The 26072-nt window shown below is 48.2% G+C and overlaps 1 protein-coding gene across 3 annotated transcripts in view; it reads left to right on the forward strand.

The window, feature by feature from the left end:
• The window catches only part of PTPRA (protein tyrosine phosphatase receptor type A), a 991956-nt gene that overhangs the window by 694723 nt on the left and 271161 nt on the right, over nucleotides 1-26072 (forward strand). For all 3 annotated transcript variants that reach the window (XM_085642677.1, XM_085642678.1, XM_085642679.1), the window contains one exon: nucleotides 3705-3840. In XM_085642677.1, coding sequence (XP_085498803.1) covers nucleotides 3705-3840 — 136 coding nt within the window. The remainder of the gene's footprint in view (nucleotides 1-3704; nucleotides 3841-26072) is intronic.

Raw genomic sequence — 26072 nt, forward strand, 5'->3', positions numbered from 1 at the left:
CAACAGTTGATGTTGGTGCACCAAAGATATTGTGTTGCATAACTAAATACTTATAAGGACCTATTGGCTATGCCAATGCTTGTTTGCAAAGTGCCTAGCTGTAGATTTTGAACGCTAGCTGTGCTGGCACCTAGGGAAACCTAGCAAACCTATACATTTTTTAAAAACTAGACACACAGGGGAATCCAGGATGGGTTGGTTTGACTGACTCTCACCAGGTTCTATTATCATGAATCCCCATTGCAAACCAACATTTTCCTCACATTTCTGTGGTGGAAAGTTCTGGAATCTGCGTGGATCCACAAAATTCCACCCACCCCGCGTTCCCCAAAGTCTTCTGAGACAATGGTACCTCACTTGGGATCAATTTCTTGCAGACACCTGCACCTAGTAGAGGTATTCATAAATCTTCATCCGCTCCGCCCACCTAGTGGGGGAGCATCCAATAATAAAAATGGTGACAGTCATTTTACTACTAGTGACTTTACTTGCAGATTTTCACCAGATGCCTGTAGGGGTAATACAGAAACCCACATACATGATCCATATCTCACACACCTGATACACATTGTCCTTGCAATCACATAAATACATCCCACACCTTAGGCTCCCTAACACTTCATATTCTCTTTTTCCAGCTAAATTTGAGGTTTGCTGTGCATTATGTGTAGGAAAACGTTGGAGAATCCACGCAAGCCATACCTCAGTAAACACACCCGCGTGTCTACTTTTTCAAAATGTGTGGGTTTGGTAGTTTCACCAGATAGCCGCCGAACACGGGGCCAAAAATCCAGGTGACCCCCCTTGCAAAAACCAGGTTGTTTTGTGATAGGTAATTTTGATGTTCCCTCAATAAGTTTTGGACCCTTGCCTGTCGTGGGTACTTGACTCACCCACGCGAGTGACGTATCGTTTTTATCGGGAGACCTGGGTGAACGCTGGGTGGTAGGAATGTTTTGGATTCACGTAGATTCCAGAAATTTCCCACAAAAATGTGAGGAAAAAAGTGATTTTTTTTCAGCTAAATTTGAGGTTTGCAGGGCATTGTGGGTAGGAAAATGTTGGGGGATCCACGCAAGCCATACCTCGCTGGACTCCCCTGGGTGTTTACTTTTCAGAAATGCGTGGGTTTGGTGCTACTTGAACTTTGGGGTAGCTATTTGAATATTTTGCAAAGCATGCCTAGGATGAAGAAGCAGTTGACCGGAGTAGTCCTGGTTAGCTTGTTGTCAAGAATGATGACTAGAATCCTAGCGTGGTCAGTGAGGGCATGTGTAGGTTTGAATTCTGAGGATCACCAGGATGTGTCCCATGGGGAGCTTTTCTTTCTGAAAATCAGTACTAGTCTTGTCCTTTTTGAGCTTCAGGCAGTTGTCCTTCATCCATTCGACGACATCTGTCATGCAGTTGTGCTGAGTCTTCGATATTCCTCTCAGTTTGAGAGGTCATCATGGCAGCCACTAAGAACGTATACGCCTGCCATTGGGACAAGTTTGAGGATTGGTGCACTAAAAAACATGTTAACCCTCTTTGTGCACCCTTGTCTGAAGACTTGCTGCTTGTTTGATATTTGGCCTGGAAAGGCCTTGCTCTGGACACAGTTAAAGGGTACCTTTCTGCCATCTCACCTTTTTTGTGGTCGACCTATCCTCTCCCCTCCCCCCCCCCCCCCAAGACCATCACTCTGCCTGCTTCTATTCTCTGTCTTACCCTTCCAAGGAGGAGAGAGTGCAACATTAGGAGACTCCTTTTATATTGATTGCACCTCAGACCATTGGGTGGGCGATCAGTTCTTTATTTGGTTAATCGTAACAGACGGGCAGGACTGTGCAGAAATAAACCATCTCTGATGGATAGTATCTTGCATAGTAATCTGCTAGGCATTGTCAAAGGATCAACCCCCTGATGGCTCATGGTCTCACTCCACCAGGGCCAAAGCATCCACTACTTTGTTAGCAATAGGCTACCTGTCCTGGACATCTGCCAGGCTGCTACGTACATAAAACAGTACTGCTTCGACAGTCAGGTCCACCATGATGGGAATTTCGCCCATTCGGTCCTCCGGGCCATTTTGGTCTAAGCCACTTCTCAAACCCACTTCAAGGTGGATATTGCTTGGGTATCTATTCTAAGGTGAGGAATCTGCAGTTTGAAGTCACTATCAAGAAAATATTACTTACCTTTGTTAATGCTTTTTCTTGTATGGACTCTATCTAACTGCAGATTCCTCACCAACCCTCACTTCCTCTCCATTCTGCCAGCTGGCATCTTCATCCAAAAGATCCTGTTTGACTGTACGCTGGTCAAAACAGAAATATTGTTTTTTACGTGGCTCTGCACTTTTGGTGTGTAATAGTCACAAAAGAAACTGATGTCAGCACGCCGATGTAACACTTGTATGGCCCTTAGACATCCCTTTTGGTGTGACGTGAAGTTGAATGAGGCCACCTACCAGCACACAGCAGTACCGTTCAAGATTTTCCGGATCCTGTCTAAAGCATGGGTAGTATTCTAAGGAGAAGAATCTGTGGTTTTTACTACAAGTAATTTGTTCACTTGATCTCAGAATTTGCAAGGCCATAGTGTGCCAGACTAGGTTAAGTACCTTGTTTCAGACATCTGCACCATCCACACATTAGCCATCGCATCTAGTGAGCACTGGTTTTCACTCTATGCTACTTATATGTATCTACTGACTCACATGCTGTGAACAGAAAATGCTACTTGCCCCATAACAATTGGTCATACCACATAGTACTGAAGCTTCACAGGCCCTCGCCCATCTCCCTCGAGGCCTTCATCTTTTTCAGCTATCTTTCTTACTGTATTGCCTCACACATTGGCCTTGATGCACCATACTTGGATTGACACTCCATACATTCTCTCACCTGCTGTGCAAAGATAATCTAACATGGAGTTGGTGCCCATGTGCGAGGTATATCAAAAGGAGTCACACCATAACTCATGACTACACGGACTTCTTGGAATCAAAACAACTTGGAAATGTCCGAACCCAACACTAGATTGCAGGAGTGCGTTAAGCTTGTGAATTTACACCACTACAAGCTACAAACAGATGCTTTAAGTAGCCTTTCTCGTCATTCTCAGAACTTCCCCAGCCATCCTCTTATTCAGAAAGAATCTGAAGAATCCCTTCATCAGATGACACTACATTCCTGCATGATAGCGGTCAGGTCCCATAATTGCATCACTGTATATTCGTCTTAATTCTATCCAAGTGTTTCCAGAAATGTCCAGTGTTCTGTTTCTTCCCATCTTGGTTTCCACTTCATAACAACCCATTCTTACAAATGTGATTACCAACAGATCTGTTCACAAGGCAGTGTAAAGTTACCCTTTGAGCCGTCTTGTCCACTAAGATTGTATAACTACTTGATTTTCAACCAACCAGACTTTTCCATACTTTCAGATCTGGCTTGCTCATTCTCAGATGTGGGTATAGTTCTACAATACAAAAATGATTCTCACCATATTTTGTTGATACACATTTTCTCAAAGCACATATACTGCAACATCAAATCACATTCACAAGTTGACATAACGTATTAGGCAATCATCATACCAAAGAATTAACATTAATAATCTTACTTTTCATATGAACCTTGTGCACAGTTTAGTATGTTCTTTTCTTTATAGTATGTGTTTGAAATTTGGTTTGTAACTCACACTTGTTGCTATTTCAGTGCGGGAGTAGGTCGAACTGGGACATTCATAGTCATTGATGCCATGCTGGACATGATGCATGCAGAGAAGAAAGTAGACGTGTTTGGTTTTGTAAGCCGAATCCGTGCTCAGCGATGTCAAATGGTACAGACTGATGTAAGTAACAGCATCCTTTCATTTATTTTTGCTCTTTCTTTATTCCAATAAACAGTGTCACTGAATTACTTATGAACTGTCTTCAAAATATTCTGATGACACGTTAATTCTGGTTCCTAACCTAGACACACTTTAAATTCGTTGATGTTTGCATACAATAAGGCCCTGTGACTGTGTCACAAAGAGAAATGTATTTGTGGAGTTTGAGTTCTCCACACATGTTGATTTAAACCAACGCCTAGGCTGAGATCTCTGTCTGGATGGAATTGATCAATTTCTTGCAGACACCTGCACCTAGTAGAGGTATTCATAAATCTTCATCCGCTCCGCCCACCTAGTGGGGGAGCATCCAATAATAAAAATGGTGACAGTCATTTTACTACTAGTGACTTTACTTGCAGATTTTCACCAGATGCCTGTAGGGGTAATACAGAAACCCACATACATGATCCATATCTCACACACCTGATACACATTGTCCTTGCAATCACATAAATACATCCCACACCTTAGGCTCCCTAACACTTCATATTCTCTCCTTCCTAGTCAAAATGTAAACATTCGTTGGCGTTACAGAAAATGGGAAGTGTTTCTTTTTCAGTTCCCAGATATGTTTACGTTGTTCCTAGTTATTGTTAAAGAAGAAGAGCACACCTTGCTCATTTGTTTTCACTTTTAATTTGCCTATTTGTGAATTTGAGGTCCATTGCATTTGCACATTTGTTGTTGGTCCAAATATTTGTGTTCATGGCATGTATACCTGTGGATACACATGCTGTGGATACTCCTGCCATCTAGTGTCGGGCTCGAACGTGTACAACTAGATTTTTTCCAAAGAAGTCTTTTAAGTCACAAACTATAGTGAGTGACTGTTCCCTTAAGCATACTGCACATGGACATAGCTAGATTGCTTTTTGCCATCATCTGGTTCAGACGTGCTTCACTGAGGCTGCTTGGCAGACTTGGCTGGGTTCTTTTGAATTTTCTCTGTTTCTGATAGTTCATCAAACAATCTCCGCATCAGTTTCTTCGTCAACGATGGCGACAGTAGAACATTCTGCGTCATCAATGATCTCTGGCGTGTTGCCCCGGCCGGGCCTTCTTCAACATCAGTCACCTTCAACAATGATCGCAGCACCTTTTCGATACTGTCCACAGTGCCACTCGAAGTACTTGAGAACAGACCAGCACGCAGTCTGCAATCTGTGCCTTCTTCATACCACAACGAGGTTTCCCGCTCTGCCGGTCTTGCATTCAGATCCAAGAAAAACATCTGGAATTATTGTGATCTACGCCTAGCACGAGGTGCAGTGGAGCAACAAAGGGGAGAGGAGATTCCTGTTATCTTCGGGGAAGACATTGAATAGGATTAAGTCGAGGAATTAGACACCGGACAGGTAGCCAGGAGGGAAGGCAGTTTTGATACTGTTGGACCTCTCTGCAGCTTTTGATACCGTGCCCCATGACCTCCTTTTGTGTAGACTCCAAAGATGTGGTATAGGGGGGCTCTGCCCTGCAGTGGTTTACATCTTACCTGGAAAATCGTCAGCAAACAGTCTGGTCTCCCCCTTTTGCGGCCCCTTTCCTACTACTTAATGTAGGTGTTCCACAGGGATCTATTTTAAGCCCTACTCTGTTTAATGTGTTTATGGTCCCCTTGGCGCCGTTGGCAGAACAATACGACACCAAAATCCTATCTTACGCCAATGACACACAACTGTTGTTCACGTGCTGTGAGGATGAGCCCCTGAATGGGAATGAGATAAACACCTGCCTGTCAGCAGTATTTGAGTGGTTTAAACAGAATCAACTACTGTGAAATTCTGAGAAATCAGAAATTATCTTCTTTGGTCACAATCCGGGGGATGAGTGGCGTGAATGGTGGCCACAGAACATGTCCCCTCCTGCTACCTCAGCCACAACTGTAAGAATCTCGGAGTGAAAATGGGTGCAGATATGTCAATGAAATCCCAGGTCCACATGTTTTGGCCTACTGAAATTTTGAGAAACTTCCTCCCACTACTCCCGGTTTCCCACAGGAAAACAGTAGTACAAGCACTGATTTTGTCCCGCCTTGATTATGTAAACGTTCTTTATGTCTGCCTTCCTGATTATCTTCTCGGCCGTCTACAGGTGGTGCAAAACGCCGCAGCTAGAGCTTTACTTATGGTGGACCTCAGGACACACATGACTCCTCACCTGAAGTCCTTGCACTGGCTTTCAGTACGAAAGAGGGCACATTTCAAGGCATTGGTGCTGGCTTATAAGGCCTTCCACACCATTGAGGCCTTATATCTGAGAAACAGGTGCCAGCACTGTGTTCCATCTAGAAGTCTGAGGTCTTCAAATCAGCTGCTCTCGCAGATCCCAAGGTTCTCCCGCTCTCATCTGTGTGGGCGGTCTTTCCAGGTGGTAGCTTCTCGGCTCTGGAATAACCTGCTGCCAGCCTTGCGTCAGGCTCAGGACCTCCTCAGCTTTACATGTGGATTAAAAACTTGGCTTTTTGCACAATAGGTCAGCGGCCCTGGGGCTGCCTGCTCTGCTCTGTCACTGGTTCTCCTTTCCTAGTGCTGGGACACTCCAAGGAGTAGCCGCGCGCTTTATAAGTACCCAATAACATAGTAACATAACATATCATAGCCACGTTCAGCCTGGAGCCAGAGTCGTTATGGGAGTCGGAAGGGTTGGAACCACAGCGGGCTTTGACTTACTGCGTTCACGCAGTGAGTACCGCACCCGAACAACGCACTGAGCCCCTCTGTGAGGGGTGGGGGGGGTCTGGCTTAGAGACCTCATTCCCAGTCAACCGGACTGCCACTGTTTTCTAGCCCTGGCTAGCACCAATCTGAAGCTTCGGTATCGACATCTGGCCCTGCTCCAGCACAGAGTCAGCACCCCAAAGGCAAAAGTTCCACGACGTTGACAACCTCTGCGACGCCCACTATTGCAACAAATCCAAAAGGCACTTCAGAGCTAAGCAGCCATTGATGCCAAAATCCGCTTTGGGCTCTAGGATAAGCTTTATGCCAAAGCCTCCATCGGAGTTGACCCAGCTGCCAATGAGGACAGCTCTGGAACCCAAGCATGCATCTAACTCAAAATCAATTTCGAAGCTCAAACAGTCAACGCAGCCCAGTTGTCCCTTAACAGTGGACTCCGAGGTGCAGCAACCTATCCTTCAACACCTTCAGGAAGAGATGGAGTCTCTGCATCAGTGCTTGTGTATTCATCTAAACACAGGCAAAATCATCCTCAAGTCTCCGCCTCCGGTTCGCCAGAGTCTTCCTAGAAAGAGGCATCTTACCTTTCAAGAACATATAACCATGGAGCCATCACCAACTTCTAAGCACAAAATGAGACATGATAGGGGTACACGCCCTCCACCTCAGACAGGGACTTACCCTCCTCTTCTTCCTACACCACCCTGCTTCCCCAACTACCACTACCCCATATTACCCAGCGGTACTTTAGAGGGTCATACAAAGGGAGTAACAATAGAGGTAGAGGAGGAGGGGCTAAATCTGCCGACCTTGCCAAACAGTGACTCCCTTTCTCTGCCCCGCCCCCCCCGACCATACAACACCTGTCTGTGGAAGACTACAAGGTTTCTTACTATAATGGCAGAACATCACCTCAGACTAGTGGGTCCTAGCTATTGTGGAACACTGGTATTGCCTGGAGCTCACTGCAGCACCACCAGCCGTACCACTTCGACCACACTTCCTCTCACTTCAACATCTGCATCTTCAGAAAGACTAAGTAAAAGCCCTATTAAAAAAGAGTCCTAAAGCCAATGCCACACCACCACAGAAATACTGGGGTGTTCCCTGTATTTCTTAATTCCCTACAAGGATGCTCTCAGGCCTATCCCAAACCATCGGCAACTCAACAAATATATCAAATCAGAGCATTTCCACATGGTTACGCTCAAAGTTGCCACACTGCTCCTAAAACAAGGTGACAATACACCCAGCACATTGATGTTACCTCGGATTTGTGGTAAATAGCCACCATTATCCATTCAAAGCTCTCCCACTTGGGCTCACCACTGTGCCCAGTGTTTTCACAAACTGGCTGTGGTTGCGACTCACTTTCGAAGGACCAGCATCTAAATCTTTCCTTACCTAGACGATTGCCTGATAAAGTGCTCAAGCCATCGACATTGTCTTGCTTACATGCAGCAAACTTTAGATGAACTCCACAATCTGGGTTTTACCATAAACTTACAAAAATCCCAACTACAGCCATGACAGATTCAACCCTTTCTAGTGTCCATGACAGTAAATGCTTATCACAGTCCTGCCCAAATCCAAGCTTTTCATTATCTGCTGCTTTTTTTCTAGCCAAATGGTCAGCTAACAGTCCGCACGATTATGCACTTGTTGTGTACGATGGTGTAAGAGAGTAGGAGCTGCACTTACGTTGCCCCAATTATTTTCTGATTTATACACTGTTTTCTGGCTATAGTCTGGCTGGGACCCTGCTAATCAGGGCCCCAGCCTCTCTGTTCTCTCTAAACAACTTGAGAGTGCATATTAGATGCACTAGTGATTGGATACTGTGGTACGTTATGAGCCCCTAGTATATGGTATCTTGGGTACCAAGGGCATAGGTACTTCACAGGCCTACCAGGGGCTGAAGCATGTATTATGCCACCCCTGGGAAGCAGACTAAATCTGACACCACAGGCCTGCTACTGCAGCCTGGGTGAGGTAGTGTTAGCACTCCTCACTGAGGTATAGGTTCCCTATATCTCACCTTACACACACATATAAAGCTATCAGTCACCCCGAAGGCAGGCCCTATCAATCCTGAGGGCAGGGTGCTTGGTTTCCATGTGAAGGGGTGCCTCTGCCTGAGCAGGGCCCCTCTGCAGCTGACAGTCTATTCTCTGTGGCTGTTTGTGGATGCGGTTAACCATATACTCTTAAGTGCATTATAACCTAGCGGTAAATGCTAACTTTGGGATGGCTGCATCAAAACATGTTGTGTTTGTTGTCAAACGCTTTGGAATCATACCCCCACACCAGTAACTGGTGTGGGAGTATGATCCCACCCTTCTAGAGGGATAGACATGTACCTACTGTGGAAACACGGTAGAATCCTGAAAGAGCCCTGGCATCACAAAATTGATGCCACCAGCACAGACACTGGGCTGCCCTCCTGCTGCTGACCGAAACTCGCAGTGGAGTAGGCCCAACAATAGGCATCCTGTCACAGGGAGGTGTCACCACCTTCCAGACAAGATTTAGTGTATTGGGGCTGGGTGGGTGCACTCCTAGAGTGCTTTGAAGTCCTGCACTGGGGGAGCAGTAGGCTCCTCTGTGCATATGCCAGCTCAAACCGGTTCAGGGGCTACCTGCCCCTGCTCTGGCGCGAAACTGGACAAAGGGAAGTGGGTGTAACCACCCACTCCCCTGATCCTCCCATAGGAGTGGTCATAGTGCTAGTCCCTCCCTTTCTTTTAGTATAAGATAGGGAACCCTTGCCATTGCAAATTAGATATCCCTGGAAGACGCTCTACAAGAAGAATCCTGGACCTTCGACGTTCCACTACCTTTGGAAGACTGAAGAATCTCGCTTGGAGTCAAGGAGTGACTCCCCTGCTTGGCAGGCACCAAAACTTTGCATCAACGTCGCAAACTTTCCCGCCAGAGTCCGGAAGTCCTTGCAGCCCCGGAAGTGGATTTCCTGACTTCTTGACGGCCATCGTGAGTCCCCAGCAAAGCTGAGGCGAGTGGACCCCACGAGAGACCAGGAACAGAAATACCCGGATACCGTGCACTATTGTCAAGTGCAACCCCTTCACGACGTTCTACGAACTTATGCATTGGACCACGTGTGGTCCAAGCCTCCAGCAGGATTTCCACCGTAAATCAGAGGCCTACCTCATCCTGAGTGACCGTGGGCTCCTGTGAAGTGAATCCTCCCGAGGCGTCTTCGCGATCCCTTGCCAGTTGGCTTGTGGGTTCCCTGAAGACTTTTTTACAGAACCAAAAGGCTCCCCTGGTTTCTCCAGGCCTGCCCTGACTTACCCTTGCTGGGTGAGTCCCTCAGACCTTGCTGGTGTGCACTGCTGACTTTCTTCACATTCCACAAGACTTGCTGTTGCCAAGGCTTGTTGGCTCCAATCCGGTTGCCGACACCTCAGTAAGCTGCAGACATCGTGGGACACTCCGAATCCAGCTCCTGGTTGTCGTCGACGCCTCCTGGACCTCGTGGCTGAAGAGTCAAGACACCCGTGATCACCTGAAATCGCCCGACGACTGTGGGCATCCATCTTCCTGGGCCCAGGTCAATGCCAAGTGACTCTGAACACGGACTCCTCTGCTTTCAGGTCTTCTTTCTTCAGAATCCAGCCTTGGATTCCACCGGACACTTCTCCTGTCTTCACAAGCAGCAAGTCTTCTTTGGCTCCCATTGAAAACGACGCCGCGACTGACACCAAAAGAGACCTATGCACCTGGCTTCCCTGGGTGAGGTAACTCGTGCACACCGGTGCTTCTGTGTGTGTTGGCTCTCGAACTACTTGCCCTGTAAGTGACTTGCTTGTAGACTCTCCCGAAGTACCCTAAATCTTTAAAATTCCAACCGCGACTTGCTCCATTGAAGTCTATTGGGATCCGCGGCTGTGTTCTCACACTGCATGCGTCTCCCGTGGGTCCTTTACTGACCTGCCTTGGGTGGATTAGTGAGGCCCCAGCACTTCTGAAGGCCCTAGGCCTTCTCCCTTCTCAAGTCGTTCTTCTTATACCTATTTTTTAGTATATGGTCTGGTACGCCCCTAGGTCCCCAGCTATACAAGTGCTTAATTTGTTGTGAAACATTGATTTGTGCATATGTTCCTGACTTCTAATCTCATGAAGAGATTACTAGAGTGTGTCTAGAAATAAATACATATATATTTTATATATATACCTGTGTGGTGTCTTTTCATTTGGTAATTCAAGAGATTATAAGGTAAAACAAGCTGCTTTACATTTCTCAGAGACTTAGCCTGAAGGCTGCTCTCCACAGCTACCACTAGGATAGCTTTCTTTAAAAGGTTGGCTTAAACCTATCTACCATAAGAGTCGAATTGTACTGGTGCAAGGTGGCCACTTTAACTAGTGACCAGCATATACCAGGCCAACTTCTCACAGATGGCATCTTCTATTGCCATTGTATTGCATGCCAGACTTCACATGCATCCACCCCAGGAATGTTTAGCGGAGCAGTGGTCACAGGCAGAGGGTTAATGGGAGGATCTAGTGTTGTTAAAGGCTATAGCACATCACTGTCTGCAGTGGTGGAACAGCAAAAATGTGCAACAGGGCAGGCTTTTTCTAGACCCTATTTGACAGGTGACAGTTTCCACGGATGCATCCCTCACAGGCTGGGGAGCACACCTACCAGAAATCCATGTGCAAGGTCTGTGGACCCCCCTACAACAAACATCTCTCATAAATTACCTGGAGCTGTTGGCGATTCAGCTAGCATTCAAGGAGTTCTTCTGCCACATTCATCCCAAAACGGCCCTGATCAAAACAGACATGACTGCCAGTGTCCTACCCTCAGAAACAGGAAGGCACACATTCACCGCCAACTCAAACATTAAAACATAAAAAAAATTAAAACTATAGTCTTAAATTAACGCCCTGGTAAGCATCCTGTTTTTTGTATCTTAAAGCATTAAGGAACTATAGTCTTCAATTTATGCCCTGGTAAGCAGCCTGTTTTTTTGTATCGTAGAATTAAAATTTTCAACACTGCGTTTATTGCTTGATATTTATCTTTGGATTTCCTCATTAGCACAAAGCATTTTGTAGTGGACAACACACCACAAAGTTAATCTTTTAGCAGAGTATCTGTTGGGAGTGGACGCGACCTTGCAGACCTTCTCAGCAGGATGCAGCAACAAGTCCACTATTGTGAACTTGTTGTGCTTCCTACTTGAAACAATAGGACACACTTGAACCCAAAAAGGAACTCAAAACACTCAAAATAAGCCCAATGTATTTACTACTGCACCTTTAAAAGACACGTGTAGAAGATGGCGGCGTAGCTGGATGCGAATCCGGGTCCCTCCGCTCCTGCCGAACAAACAGCCTCTCCTCCCTGCAGCTTTTCACCACATCTGCCCCAGCCCTGATACGGCGCATCATCGGGCATCGCGGGGTGAGCTCCCGACCCTGCAGATCACCGACCTCCGGCGGCACGGCGGAATTGGCTCGGCATGGCTGCGTCTGAGGGGCTCAGCAGCGAAAAGTCCCGGAGCCGCTGGAGCCCTAGGCAGAAGAGTGTGCGGTCACACTGGCGGTGCTGTCGGGTGGTTCCTAGCCCCTGATGGCGGTGGGCGGCATGGTGCGGCCCCGCTGAGTCCGCTGCGGAGCCCGGTGGCCATTCTGCTTTGCCCCGCGAGAACGCCACACCGGCTGGAGGCTGCTGTCCCTCCCGCGGCGCCGGTGAGGAGAACTGCAGTGGTGTTTGTGGGTCCGAAGCCTGGCTGAAGTGGCGACTGGCGCCCGGCCCCCCCTTCCTGGAAGGTACTGCATGGGCGCTGCACGGTGGTGTTGGAGGCCCCGACTCTTGTAGGGTGTCCGCCAACTTGCTGGGGATTTGGTGCGCTCCCCTTCCTGCCCGTGGCCCCGGGTGAGTGGTGCTACCGGGCTCGGTCCTCGCGGGCTGGGCCCTCGCGGGAGGACTGAAGCGTTCGGCTGCGGGTAAGCACGTTTGGGCACTAGCATCGAGGCCACCCTGCTGGAATTCTGAAGGAGGGGCCTGCCCTCCTGCAACGGGGAGCCTGCCCTTCATGTGTCCACGGAGCTGACGTGATCTGCGGAGTTCTATCTGTTCGGAGGACAACGCGGCATGATCCCTGTTGGTGCTGCCATCACACCGTGGTCAGAGAGACGTCGCACTTGCTTTTACGCTGAGTCGCGTGGGCCCGGTCTATTGTGCCTTGTTCTTCCCTATTTCACCCCCCGGACTGTGGAGTGGTCTCGCTATCAGGGCTCGGCGCCCACAGGTCCTGTAGCAACCGGCAAGCCATGGCGGCGGCTCGCCACTGGAGGGAGAAGACCCTGAAGGAAGGACATGCTCCTCAAACAAACGGCGGGAGGCAGCGCAAACCTTGGGTGGCGGAGATGATGCACCGGCCATGAAGGCATTTATGCTGGTACTGTTTGCAGCGATCAAGGAGGATATCCAGGACATCAAAGACCATCTTGCTGCGGACTTACAAGAGGTTCGCCGTGATGTGGATGGCATGGGGTAGAGGGTAGCCACCCTAGAAGAGCATGATGTGAGCCGCGAGGAAGACATCCACCAGCTGCAGCAGGAGATACTGCGATTGCGTGATCAACATATTGACCTACAGGCCCTAGCCGAGGACCTTGAAAACCGGTCCCGGCGCAACAATGCGAGGATCAGAGGAGTGCCTTGGAAGGCGGAAGGGGATGACCTGCGCAGTTATGTGGGGGGCCTTGTTGTGTCCGATTCTGGAGGAGTCGGACACCTTAGATATCCAAATGGACCGGATGCACAGGGTGGCGACACATCTCAGGGAGCGGGGGATCCCCTATGCGTGGGGCCACCCCTTTCGCATCATTTTCAAGCATGGGGGGAAGCTCCTCCAGCTCAGGGAGCGGGGGATCCCCTATGCGTAGGGCCACCCCTTTCACATCATTTTCAAGCATGGGGGGGGGAAGCTCCTCCAGCTCCTCCATGTCACAGGATAAGAAGGGCCGCGGACCCAACGCCGCCGATGATCGCTGGACTGGCAGCGGGTCGGGAGGGGCACTGCCTCGCAGAAACCTGATCAAGCTACCCAGGAAAAGGAGCGGGGCGCAGTGCTCTCCTTGCTGACGCAAGTAATGGATCACCCTGACACACCATGAGGTACTATGCTGTGGAAAATAGGCCTCAGCTAGGCCTACCAGTGCAAGGGGTTCGCCCTTCTCTGCACAGAGTCCTCAGACTATTAGAAAGAAGTTGGCACAGAAACTGAAATAGAAAATACAGAGTTTAATAAACCTCATGAGGTGGAACCACATTCACCCAGCACCCTGTGGTGCTGAATGAAGGTAGCACACAGAGTAGAAGAACCATCGGTCTTTTATACCCACACAGGGGCTCAGAAAAAGGGCGATACAAGTATACATGAGAAGAGTTACATACATAGATGGTCATACAGAAATGCACAGTCGACAGTAAAGGAGGAGCTAGCAGTTGCTGACTCTGGTAGAAACAACCTGATAGTTACAGACTAAACACAGATGCATGGACAGTTAGATATTCCTGCGCATGTGCAGGGTAGCAGAGTCTAAGTATAACCAGTCCTTTAAACAGAGCACAAGGAAAGACAAAATGGCTGCCAGAAATACAAAATGGATTCCACAAAATGTACAGGATAGCCTCTAAATACCAGATGGATTCTGCTAACGCTAATTTAATCGCAGCCAATTTACGACAATGCTACAGATTAGGGGAGGGTCACTTTGCTGGGGCTGATGGGGGACCGGAGGGTTGTTTTGAACTCAAGTTATCGACCTCACTGCGGGAAGACTGGTGGGATTCCCACCCTGGTTGGGGTGCTCGACGGCCCTGCGCCACATCACTTTTAGGACTTCCCTTCAATGACGAACACTGGTCATTTTTTTCGGGTGTTTTTCAGGTCTTTATTTGACCCTTTTTCTTTGGGGGGGTTTGTTTGGGGTTTGTTCTTGGGTTGGGTGGGTCGTCTCCTCAGTGAGCTCCTGTCACCTCCACTCTAGACTCCCGCGCACGCCTGTCTGTCTCCCACCCTCATGGCCCTGACCCGGTCTCCCTCATGTGGGACGGTAGGCCCCTACCTAACCATCCGCTACCCCATATTCCACAACATGGAGATTAAAGTCACTAGTCTCAATGTGCGGGGTCTTAATAACCCTGTTAAACGTAGTGCGATACTATCCCTCTTAGAAAACTTGGGGGGGTAGGGGAGATGTCTGCCTCCTCCAGCAAACACATCTACTCTCAGCTGACACTCCTCGCATGCGCCACAACCACTTTCCTCACCAGTACTGGTCCTCGACTAATAGCAAATGGGGCGGGGTTGACATACTCCTAGCTCGACACTTCTGGGGTTCCGTATTGGGGACTCCAAGACGGCACTTCAATGTTCACGATTGCATCCATTTACTCCCCCAACGACCGACTGGAGAAGTTCCTCCTGGACGCCTGTGCCGAGGTTTTGCACACTCCTGATGCCGCTGTGGTCGTAGGGGGTGACCTAAACCTCGTGATGAATGGGGAACTTGATCGTTCTGGCTCCCGCTCGGCGGGCGCCCTCTCGGCGACGGGTCAGGACTGGCTGTGCGATGTAGGGATTAGGGATGCGTGGCACTGCCTACATCCATCTAACAGGGATTTCTCTTTCTATTCCGCTGCGCACAAGACTTGCGCCCTGCTGGACCACTTCATAGTTACTCCGGCAGCCTGGCCCTTGGTCATGCATTCCACTATTGAGGCGCGGGCCCTGTCGGACCACGCGCCTATTACCCTATCCCTGCGCTTCCCCCTTGCGCCCCCGCCTGCTGCGCCGCAATGGCGCCAACGAGACTCACTCCTGCATTCCCCCGACGTCGTTACCGCCATTCGGCATTGCATAATGGACTACCTGGCGATCAATGACTGGGCCGATACGCCATCGTCTGCGATCTGGGAGGCGCTTAAGCTGGTGGCGCGCGGAGCCCTCATTGCGAAAGCAACCTTTGAGAATAAGACTAGGCAGTCGAAGCGCACTGACCTAGAGGCGTCTGTAAAGGAGCTTGAGACTATCCACAAGCGCACTGGCGCCCCTCGGGTCTGGCGGGCATTAGAGCGGGAAAGGCTTCAGCTTAGACGCCTGGACCTGGATCAAGCGGAGCATGCAGTGGTTCGGCTCAAGCACAAGTACTTTGTGGGTTCCAACAAAGGGGGCCGTATGCTTGCGCACTGCCTCCGTAGCCAACAGGAGGCCCACTCTGTTTCATCGCTTCGCGGCGAGGACGGCCGTTCTCTCTCCGATACTTCGGATATAGTTTCCTCTTTCCGCTCCTTTTATAGCTCCCTCTACGCAGCTGACTCCTCACTGAACTCCGATCCCTCTCTCGATCTTGGCGACGCAGCAGTGACCCCCTTACCGGCGGGTGAGTCCGATGCTTTGGACTCGCCCATCCACATAGAAGTGATCTCCGCTATCACGCGGCTGCAGCTGCAGAAGGCTCCGGGGGCCTGATGGCTTTAGTGCCCTCTTTTACAAAACCTTTTGCGTAGAACTCGCCCCTCTGCTCATCCGCTTGTTCAACTCGTTTGCGGACACCAGATCCCTCACCCCATCTATGCTACAAGCTTCCATTTCGGTCATTCCCAAATCAGGTAAGGACCCTGAACTTTGTAGTTCCTATCGGCCCAATTCCCTTTTAAATATAGATGCCAAACTTTTCCCTAGCATATTAGCGCACCGACTTAACCCCCACATACCGGGTCTTGTGGACCCGGACCAGTCGGGTTTCATTGTAGGGCGGCAATGCGGGGACAATACGAAACGTATCTGTCACGTCATCGATAAAGTGCACCGGTCGAAAGAGGAAGCCCTCCTGTTATCCATCGATGCCGAGAAGGCTTTCGACCAGGTGCATTGGCCATTCCTCTTCGCCACACTTGAGCATTTTGGCCTGGGGCAGCGGTTCCGAAGGTGGATCGCAAGTATCTACAGTGCCCCCCAAGCGGTGGTGCGGGTTAATGGGGCTCTATCTGACCATTTCCCTGTGGGGCGCGGTACGCGGCAGGGGTGTCCCCTCTCGCCCCTACTTTTCGCCCTCTATTTGGAGCCGCTGGCCCAGCGACTCAGAGATAACCCTCAAGCCCGCGGCATTTCCTTTGGCCTAGACCAACATCTGGTTAGCCTATATGCTGACTACCTCATCTTTGCGGTGGCACACCCGTTAACCTCCCTACTGGCGATCGTTGAAGACCTTCAGATATTCAGCCAGTTCTCAGGCTTCAAAATAAATATGGCAATCTCAAATACTCAATCTCACGGTTTCTCAGCCGACATAGGGTGCACTCCGCACCCGCTTTCCCTTTAAGTGGGTGACGGGGAGTATTACATACTTGGGGCTCTCCCTCCACACCAGCCTGGCGCGGACTGCAGAGCGGAATTACATGGCCCTTCTGGATTTGCTCCGACATGCACCACTGGCGCCGCCTTCCTTTGACCTGGTTTGGGAGACTGCAAATAAAATGAACATACTACCACGGGCTCTGTATGTCTTCCAAACGCAGCAAAACCAAAGGGGATGATGGACGGAGTGTTGAACATTGCAAACACTCACCCCTAGTCAACTGATCTGGGTTTAATCCATCAGCATTCTTTAGCTCACTCCGCCACCCCAGTTCAGACATGGCCTCATGCAAATCAGTCTGACCCTGTGCCTCATGGGAACAGTCCAGCCCGAACTGCCAAGCCATGTCTTCCCTGGACCGGAAACAAGCATCCTGGGACCGGTTTCTGGCTAATCAGCCGTCATCAGCCAGGCTAGCTTGAATCCAGTGGCGAAGTGAGCAAGGGACCCATGTATGGGCATACCCTGCCAACTTAGGGCGAACAAAGCAAAACCAGAGGGGAACTTCCAAACGCTCCCCCCGCCCCCCTCGGGCGCTCTTCGACTGATGCAATCGGCGATCAAGGGATTTGTCTGGGGCCCGTCTGCGCCGCTGCTTAAGAGTACGCAGCTCCAACAGCCCAAGAAATTTGGTGGGCTTGCCATCCCTAATCGTTCTCAATATTACCACGCCTCGCAGTTAGTTTCCTAGTTGAGCGGAACCGCCCCATGGTGATGAAATACTGGGCCTTTATGGACCAGACGCTGGCGGGCCACCACATCTGGCGGGATGCCAGGCTGCCGCGTGCGGACTGCACCTGGGGCCTCTACTCCTCTCTGGTTATGCGACCCACCTTGCGAGCCTGGGACAGGCTCGCACGTAAGGCAAACTTTACTACATTTCCATCTCCCTTGACTCCGCTCTTCACGAACCCTGCCTTCCCACAGGGGTTGCATAATGCTGCCGCGTCGCGATGGGTTGCAGGGGGTTGCAAACAGCTAGGGCATCTGTTTGCTCTTGGAGGCCTTATTCCCTATCAGGAACTCCAATCGGACTACAACCTGACTGCGTCTGACCTCTATCTGCACTTGCAGATGACGCACTGGATCTCTGGCCCGGAGACGCGTCCTTTAGCGATCCGCCCGTTTTTGCCCTTTGAGAAATGGCTCCTGTCTAAGAAGGAAGACCAACACCTCATCTCTGAAATCTACTCTTTCCTTTCATCCGCCCTCCCGCGCCGTCGCACTGCGTGTCAGAAGCGAAGATGTTTATTACCGTGCGCACCACACTACGTTTTCCTCGGGCCACACCGAAACCGCCTTTAAGATCGCGAGCTATTGGTACTATACCCCGGCTAGGCCACTAAATGGCAACCCCGATGCGACGGTCTCTGCTGGCGGGGATGCGGTAGCCCAGGGACCTTGATTCACTTGCTTTGGCACTGGCCCAAGCTCACCCGCTACTGGGATAAGATCCTGGATGATATTGATACTGCCTTTGCCACCTTCATTCCCCGCCTATATTCTTCTGGGCCTCCCCAAAGCACTCACCTTTCCCTTGCGCTTGCTTAGAGGACGTCCAATGGCGCTTGCGTTGAATGCTGCTCTGAGGGTCATCCTGGCGAGGTGGAAATCGGCAGGGTCCCGGAACATACACATTGGGTCCACCAACTTTGGAATCTCTTGGCCATAGAGAAGCTCACTATGGCAGCAGCGGGGAAGAGTGCGGCTTATGACAAGATTTGGACCCCCCTTCCTAACTATACTCACAACAGAATTTCGAGAACTGTCCTGCCCACAATACCTCCGCATTCTTAAATTGATTCCAGAGGGTGCTTCTGTTTTCCCCTGAACGCACAAGACCTAGGCCACATTGCTAGCTCCCGGGTTGACCGGCCCGTTCCCACATTCAGTCCTAAGCGGTGGCATCCTTTCCTTCCCTTTTGGGTTCACTTACCGAGGAGACCGGGGGGGGGGGAGGGGGTGGGATTATGTCGGTTTTTCTTTCGTTTTCTAAGTGTTGGTTCTGATTCCTGTTAACACGCGGCCTACACTGCTGTGCCTACAGCTGCATGGGATCACCAGCATTCCAGGCATCGCTTGGTTTTACACCTGTTTGACTGATTATTTCTGCTACTGGCTTCTGGTTGCTGCATTCCTAAAGACGCGTCCGGCCCTGTTGGGTTGTAGGCGGCTTGCTGTGTATAACCTTGTACATTTCTTTTTTGTATCACATTCTGCCTGTTTACATGGACTTTACTTGGCCGGCCCACTGGGTTGTAGGCACCTTCACTTCGTTTACATATTTTGCCGTCAATAAAACGATTTAATACCAAGACGTGTAGGAAAAAAACTCATCACTCTCAAAATGAGACAAACTGATCAAGGTGCTGTCAAAATGAAACATGCATTTATTAATACAGCACTTTTAAAAGTAAGACAAAATATATTTGTTAATAAACTTTCAGAAATGGAAGAAGTCAAATATAGAGGGAATGTATACAAAGCAGAGAAACATACGAAATATACACACAGAGCAATGAAACTTATAGCATATATACACAAAGTAAGTAATAGAAATACATCACCGAAAGAGTGTCTTTTAACATTTTGGCCAGCATGACTGGGGAGCCCTTTACAGTCATTCAAAAGTCTCAATCGGGAACACTGAAGATCCCTGTGACAACGCGTCCGCTTCACAGGCGAGCTGCTGTCTGAGAGTCAAGATTCCCTGTCTTTAATACCTTTTACTCGACCAGAGGAGAGATTTCTAGAAACCTTTACCCCATACTTCTGTTGTGAAAGCCAGGCTGACTTTACCGGTCTGCATAGAGGACACTCACAGAAGCTGGTGAGATCCTCGTGTTTGCTTCAAGGCATAGCTGTACATTCCACACATTTCTCTGGCAAAAAAAAAAAATCTCAACCCTGTAAATGGTACCAAGTGCGCATCCCAGACGATATGTTCCAGCTTACTCTGTACAGTGAAGAGCGAAAACAGGTGAAGAGCAAAAACATCCTTTCCCCACTTTGCAACTGCGTCAAAGTACAGAAAATGGAGTCCGTTATGCAAAATAGTCGATGGTCAATGTATCTTTTCTCATAGCATCACAGAACTTCACCCTCAAGTCTTACTCCCGTACTTCCAACGTTGGGGTTTTCCAAATATAGAACTGTTCACAACTGCCTAAAACGCAAAATGCCCAAGGTTCGTTCACCTCCAGGTTCCCACACACACAGTCCAAGGGAATTGCATTATGGATGAACTGGTGGGGGATATTTGCCTATGCTTTTCCACCTCTCGAGCTACTTCCATATGTGGCCAGGAAACTACAGCAAATCTCCCTCACATTAATTCTAGTAGCTCTCACATGGGCCAGATAACCCTGGTTCACTATCCTCCTTGATCTCTCTGTTGTTCACCACCAGAAGCTCATCAGCAGGCAGGACCTTCTCACTCAACACCAGGGAACTCAAAGGCATCCCAATCCCAAACAACTGAACCTGGTGGTTTGGCTCCTGAAATCCTAGAGTATGAGAACCTGCTGTTGCTCCCTGGATGCATGGAAATCCTTAGGGAGGGTCGTCTGCCTACCAGTAGGGCCTGTTAGGCTGCAAAGTGGAAAAGATGTGTCCACTACTGTCTTCCCACAAACATAAATCTTCTAAAACTACAGGACATTGCCTGCTACCTTTTTAACTGCTCAGGACTGGCATACACATCTCTTTGCTTACATATGGCTGCCGTTGCAGTATACTTGCAAAACAGTAACACCCCTCCCTCTTCGTGTCCCTGTAATAAAAGTTTTCATTTCATGAAAGGGCTAAAAAGAGTCATCCTTCCAAAACTACCTTGAACCCCATCATTGAATCTTCATATAGTCCTCAAGATTAATGGGGCCCCCTTTTGAGCCCCTTCTTTCTTGTCCTTTACAGTTTCTGTCCTAGAAAGTGGCTTTCTTGGTCACTATTACCTCCCCTAGACATATGAGATTCTACTGTTTTTTCAAGGTACATTCGGGCAGGGTAGTTTATAAGACTAACTCAAAGTTCCTTTCCAAGATGTTATCATCTTTTCACCTTAACCAAACCATAGAACTGCCGGTTATCTTTCCACGTCCAAAGACAGTAGCAGAACGGGCGCTTCATACACTAGATTTAAAAAGAGCTCTTGTATGCTATATTGATAGGACACATCCATTTCGGCAATTATTTGTGTCTTTTTTCCAAACCACGTTGAGGGAGTGCTATTTCAAAACAAGGAATAGCTGGCTAGTCTAGTGTATTCAGACCTGCTATACCAAAGCCAAAAGATAGCTCCCAACTCCTCCCAGTCCTCATTCAACTTGCAAAATAGCAGTTCTAATTGGCTATTTTGTGCAGCATTCCAATAGCTGACATTTTTAAAGCTGCTATGTGGTCCACACCGCACACTTTAAATAAACGCTATTGTGTGGACGTTCTACAAAACAGCAGGCCCAGGTAGAACAAGCTGTATTATGTAGACTTTTCCAATGTTCTACAACATCCTCTGGCTAGCCACAACCTTACAAAGGAAACTGGTTTCTAGTCTATGCACAGCATGTGTATCTACAGCTACACAAGCCATGAATAAAATGTTACTTATCCTTTAGACATCGGTTTGTGGCATGTAGTGCTGTAGATTTACATGCACCACCCTCTTTCCCAAAAGCCCTTCGTTGTTGCAGATATCACTATACCTTGGTGTCAAGGGCCCATCGGGCTAGGCGGAAAATACAAGATTAGTGTTGATGTTGGGTAGATGAGCCATTGCAATGCACATCTCAGTCCCTAGACATCCTCCCTTGGTGTAAAACATGTTATGTTCTAGTAGGTGACTTCCCAAAGGTTACAGATTAAGTTTAGGGGCAACATTAAAGATACTTTTGGGACTTGGAGGTGTACAAGCTTTGGCTCACAAGTGAAAGATCCCAGCCATCTTAGTTGGAGCTTACCTGTCCTAAAACATTTGGTCCATTGAATGGCAGGGGACACCCTATGTCTTAGTGTCTGGTTGAGAGCATTAATCAATGCAGAGAGGTTCAGAAACCACCACAACTGACGATCAACTGACCATCAACTGATTTGTGAACTAAAGATTAAGTGAAGTGTGTGGCTGGTTAAATGAGTCTACTTTGTCACATACATTGCTCAAGGATGACTTAACTGATTCCCATTGGTACCTTTTTTCTTCCATTATTCTGCTCACATATTAAAGTCACTTGCCACAATGAGTTAATCGAAAAGTGATAGGGAACATATTTAGTTTGTCTAACCAATTCAACTACTGATGTACCCATGAGGGGGAAGATGTGAAGTTCTACATCCATTTCCAGTATTGTGGCAGATGTTATGGCTAAAAGAATAGTTTCTGATCCAAGAAAATGGGCACATGGCTTGCAGTTAGCTTAAGGTTTATACATTATTGTCACTGCAATCTCTCGTTGCTGATTGCTGTCACAATATTAGAGTTTGAAGTGATCTGTAACTGGGTCTTCTGGTAGAGATCTGCAGTCCTCTGATAGCTAGGTTTCTGTTAAAACTTTAAGTAACTATAGTCTTCATTTCATTTTCATTTATAAACTTTATTCGATCTCTTGTGTACAGATCATAAAAGTACATAATACAGCTATGAAACAATTAAAATATGACCATTCACAATTCTTCCATATGAGCAAGCCCCTCCTTAATCAGGATTCCAAGTAAATTCCATAAAGTTAATAAACCGTAAACAGATTAAAAAAAAAAAAATTCTCCTGCTATTAAGGCATATTTCCTTTTCCTCATACATGCCCAAAGGAAAGATACTACTGTAAAACAAATGTATTCGGAAGCGATTTTAAAAAACACAGTGCAACTCTGGATTGGCTAAAATTAAGATTCTTTAAAATTGGTGCAATAAAATACTTCCTTTCTTGGGCATACAAAGTACAGAAGAATAACCAGTGCAGATCATTCTGTGTCGATCTAAGGTCGCAAGGGCAAGTTGATAAGTCAGAATGCCTGAATCTTCTGGTTGGGTACCCCAGCATTAATGGAATCAAATTTAAGCGGAATCTCGTTAGAATAAACATATGGTGTGATAGTGGGACCTCTGCCAGATATGAAAACTCACCCTCCTCAATTGGGGGGAGTTAGATGATACATCCGCACCATCTACGCACCAAAGTTATTCTCTCTATGGATATATTGGGCCTTCGCCTTAAAAATCTCAGCCAACCTCCTCTTAGAAATGGCCCGGCATGTCATTGGGGCCCTGAAAAGATTCGACAAGCCTAAGGCTGTGAATTCCTCCTCTACATATCATAGCCAACCGCTTCTGCTATGGTTCTCTAGTTTAAGGAGGTCAGTAATGATCCCTTGATTCAGGGGGACTGGGTCCCTACGCCAAATCGATAACCACAGCATAAGCGCAGCCAGACGAATTACGTCAGTGATATATGGGACGTCTAATTCAATGTGAGAAATATAATTAGAGTATGACTGTGGGAGGGAGATCAAAGATTTCAAGAATTTATTTTCAGCTAACTGTAACAATTAAGTTGGAGCCATGCCCCATACACCTGCCCCGTATGTCACAGCCGACACTGTTTTGGCCTAATAGCTCTTTTTTAAGATGCCCAGGGGTCTGGCACCCAGCCGCCTAGTACATTTTTTTAGTGTCACTAAGCTCCTATTCATCATCGATGCTCTACCTTCCACCTGCTGTGTCCGAGACTGATTCTTGTCGGAGAGGATTCCTAAGTAGGAAAAGGTATTAACCACTTCAATTTTCTAAGAGTCCATATGAATCTGCGGTACTTTATCTTTTTTCCCTGCCCCAGCAATTAAAATGCATGTCTTTGATTCATTGACCTTTAGGTCCAGCGAGCTCATAAAAGCTGAGTATGCTGTTATCAACTGCTGGAGCTCCACCCCAGTTCTAGACAGGAGTACGGCATCTGCATATGCCAAGCTAGGGAGCCGATGGGAATCACATATGGGAACTTCCAAAGACACCCCCTTTTGCCCCCCCCCCCCAGCGCATCCTTCACACCATTTGTATAAATAGAAAATAAAAATGGTGCGAGGACGCAGCCTTGCCTGACCCCTTTTAAGATCTTAAAAGAGTGGGTCCTTTCCCCATTTCTCCCATATCGAACAGAAGCATCTGAATAGAGTTGCTGAATAAATTCAATTAGAGGCTGATCAACTCCCATCTCTAACATGATTTCCCAGAGTTTCGAGTGGGCAACGCAGTTGAACGCTGCCGTTAAATCCATAAAGGCTGAATATAGTTTCCCACCCTTAACCCTCACATATTTGTCCGTAATGAGAGCAAGGTTCAGACACTGATCCACAGTGCCCTTGCCCTGTTGAAAACCATACTGAGTTAACATTAGGAAATTCCTATCATACGCCCAAGATTCGAGCCTGGACAAAAGGAGACGACCCATCAGTTTAGCGGTTGTATCAATAAGGGAGATGGGTCTATAATTTTTAGGATCTCCCTTTTTGAAAATTGGAACTATTAGGCTCGTCGTCCAAGATGGCAGGGGACCCAGTGACGCTATCTTGTTAAACATTTGTTAGCAAAGGGACCCAGAGATCTGTGTCCGTTTGGAAGAAGTCAATCAGAACCCCATCCGGGATTGGTGCTTAGCCCTTGCTGCAGGCCTCTAATCCCAACTTAACCTCCGCCATAGTGAATACTAAGCTTAGTTGGCGGATTCATGGGTCCTACAATGTGGGACATGAGGTATTTTCTCTAAACTGTTTTACTTTCAGTTCCGATGTATTCGGGATCAGAGTTAACAAACCCCCCCTTTGCCCTCCCTGCTTGGGTTTGAACTGCCTTCGATTGAAAGGAATGATACCCGTTAACAAAAATGGGATCGGTAGCCCAGGTTTCCTGAAAAGAAATTAAATCAGATTCCTGCCAGATTTTACCCATTGGTCATTACCCAATTTATTTGCTATACCCGCCACGTTCCAGGTTGCCAGAAGGAATGAATTTAACTGCCCCGTCTCCCGTTTGGAAATCCTAGGTATTTTGCTAATTTTGGGTGATGTATTTACTAATGGGTGCTCTTAGGGTGGAGAAGAAGGCAGTCAATCACAGGAATCCATCCCCAAGAGGGGTGCAAATCGGTTTGTAAGCAGTAGACCAGGATTTTCCGCTGGGGTCGAGTTTGCATTAACCCCCCTAAACAACAACGGAGCATTCGGGACCGTCCTGGGCGAAGGGAGTTAGAAATAGCCGAGAGGGAGGGGTGAATCTGAGTACCCTTGGGAGGGACTCTATGGAGTTGGTAAAAAAGAGATCCAAGTATTGTTTGGTTGTTAAAATTAATCACGACACAATCCCCCTTCTAATGATTTTGGGGCCATGTAAATGTAAATGTCATGGTACTTATAGAGCGCACTGTCACCAGACGGCCACCTTGCGGTGTCACCTATCAGTTTCCTGGCGCTGATACTCATACCGCTGTGGAACCCCTCCTGGCTTTCCCTGTGATGTGTCCACTCCTGGGCACCCCCAGGGTGAAGCCAGGCATCCTTAGCGCTGTTGGGGCCGGTGTGGGGGCTAAGCAAGCTATTGCCCAGAGTTGCAGCGTGGGGCCCGTGATTAGAATAGGCACCGAGGCGAGAATAGACTGGTCCGAAGAAATTGAGCCCGAGGCGGAAATCGAACCCTGGTCCCTGGCCAGAACTCTGCATCAGGGTCTGCCGCTCTAACCATTGAGCCACACTCCCCACCCACCTTACCCTCCTTGCCATGATGATATGGTCAGCTAACCTTAGCCCCTCACCGCAGAAGTATGAAAAGACAGCCAGTGAAGAGATTTGTCAATTAGCGGAGTTGTTTTCACTTTGATTCATCCTCAAGGGGGGGACATTCCCAAGGACCAGTACCAATGGAACCGCTGAGGATGGTAGGTGCAGGGTGTGAAGCCGATCATGAACCTCCCCCGTGCTGTGGGCCCTCTCCTGTACAATACTAACATTTCCCTCCTCTAAATTAGATACATGCGAAGTACTAGGAGGCTTGCTCATGGTAATGTGTGATGGATTAGACCATGAGCATCCCTGTTCTGTCCGATTTGGGCAATTCACAATCCTTCG

Source organism: Triturus cristatus, chromosome 2_2 (assembly GCF_964204655.1).
Source record: "Triturus cristatus chromosome 2_2, aTriCri1.1, whole genome shotgun sequence".
Lineage (NCBI taxonomy): Eukaryota > Metazoa > Chordata > Amphibia > Caudata > Salamandridae > Triturus > Triturus cristatus.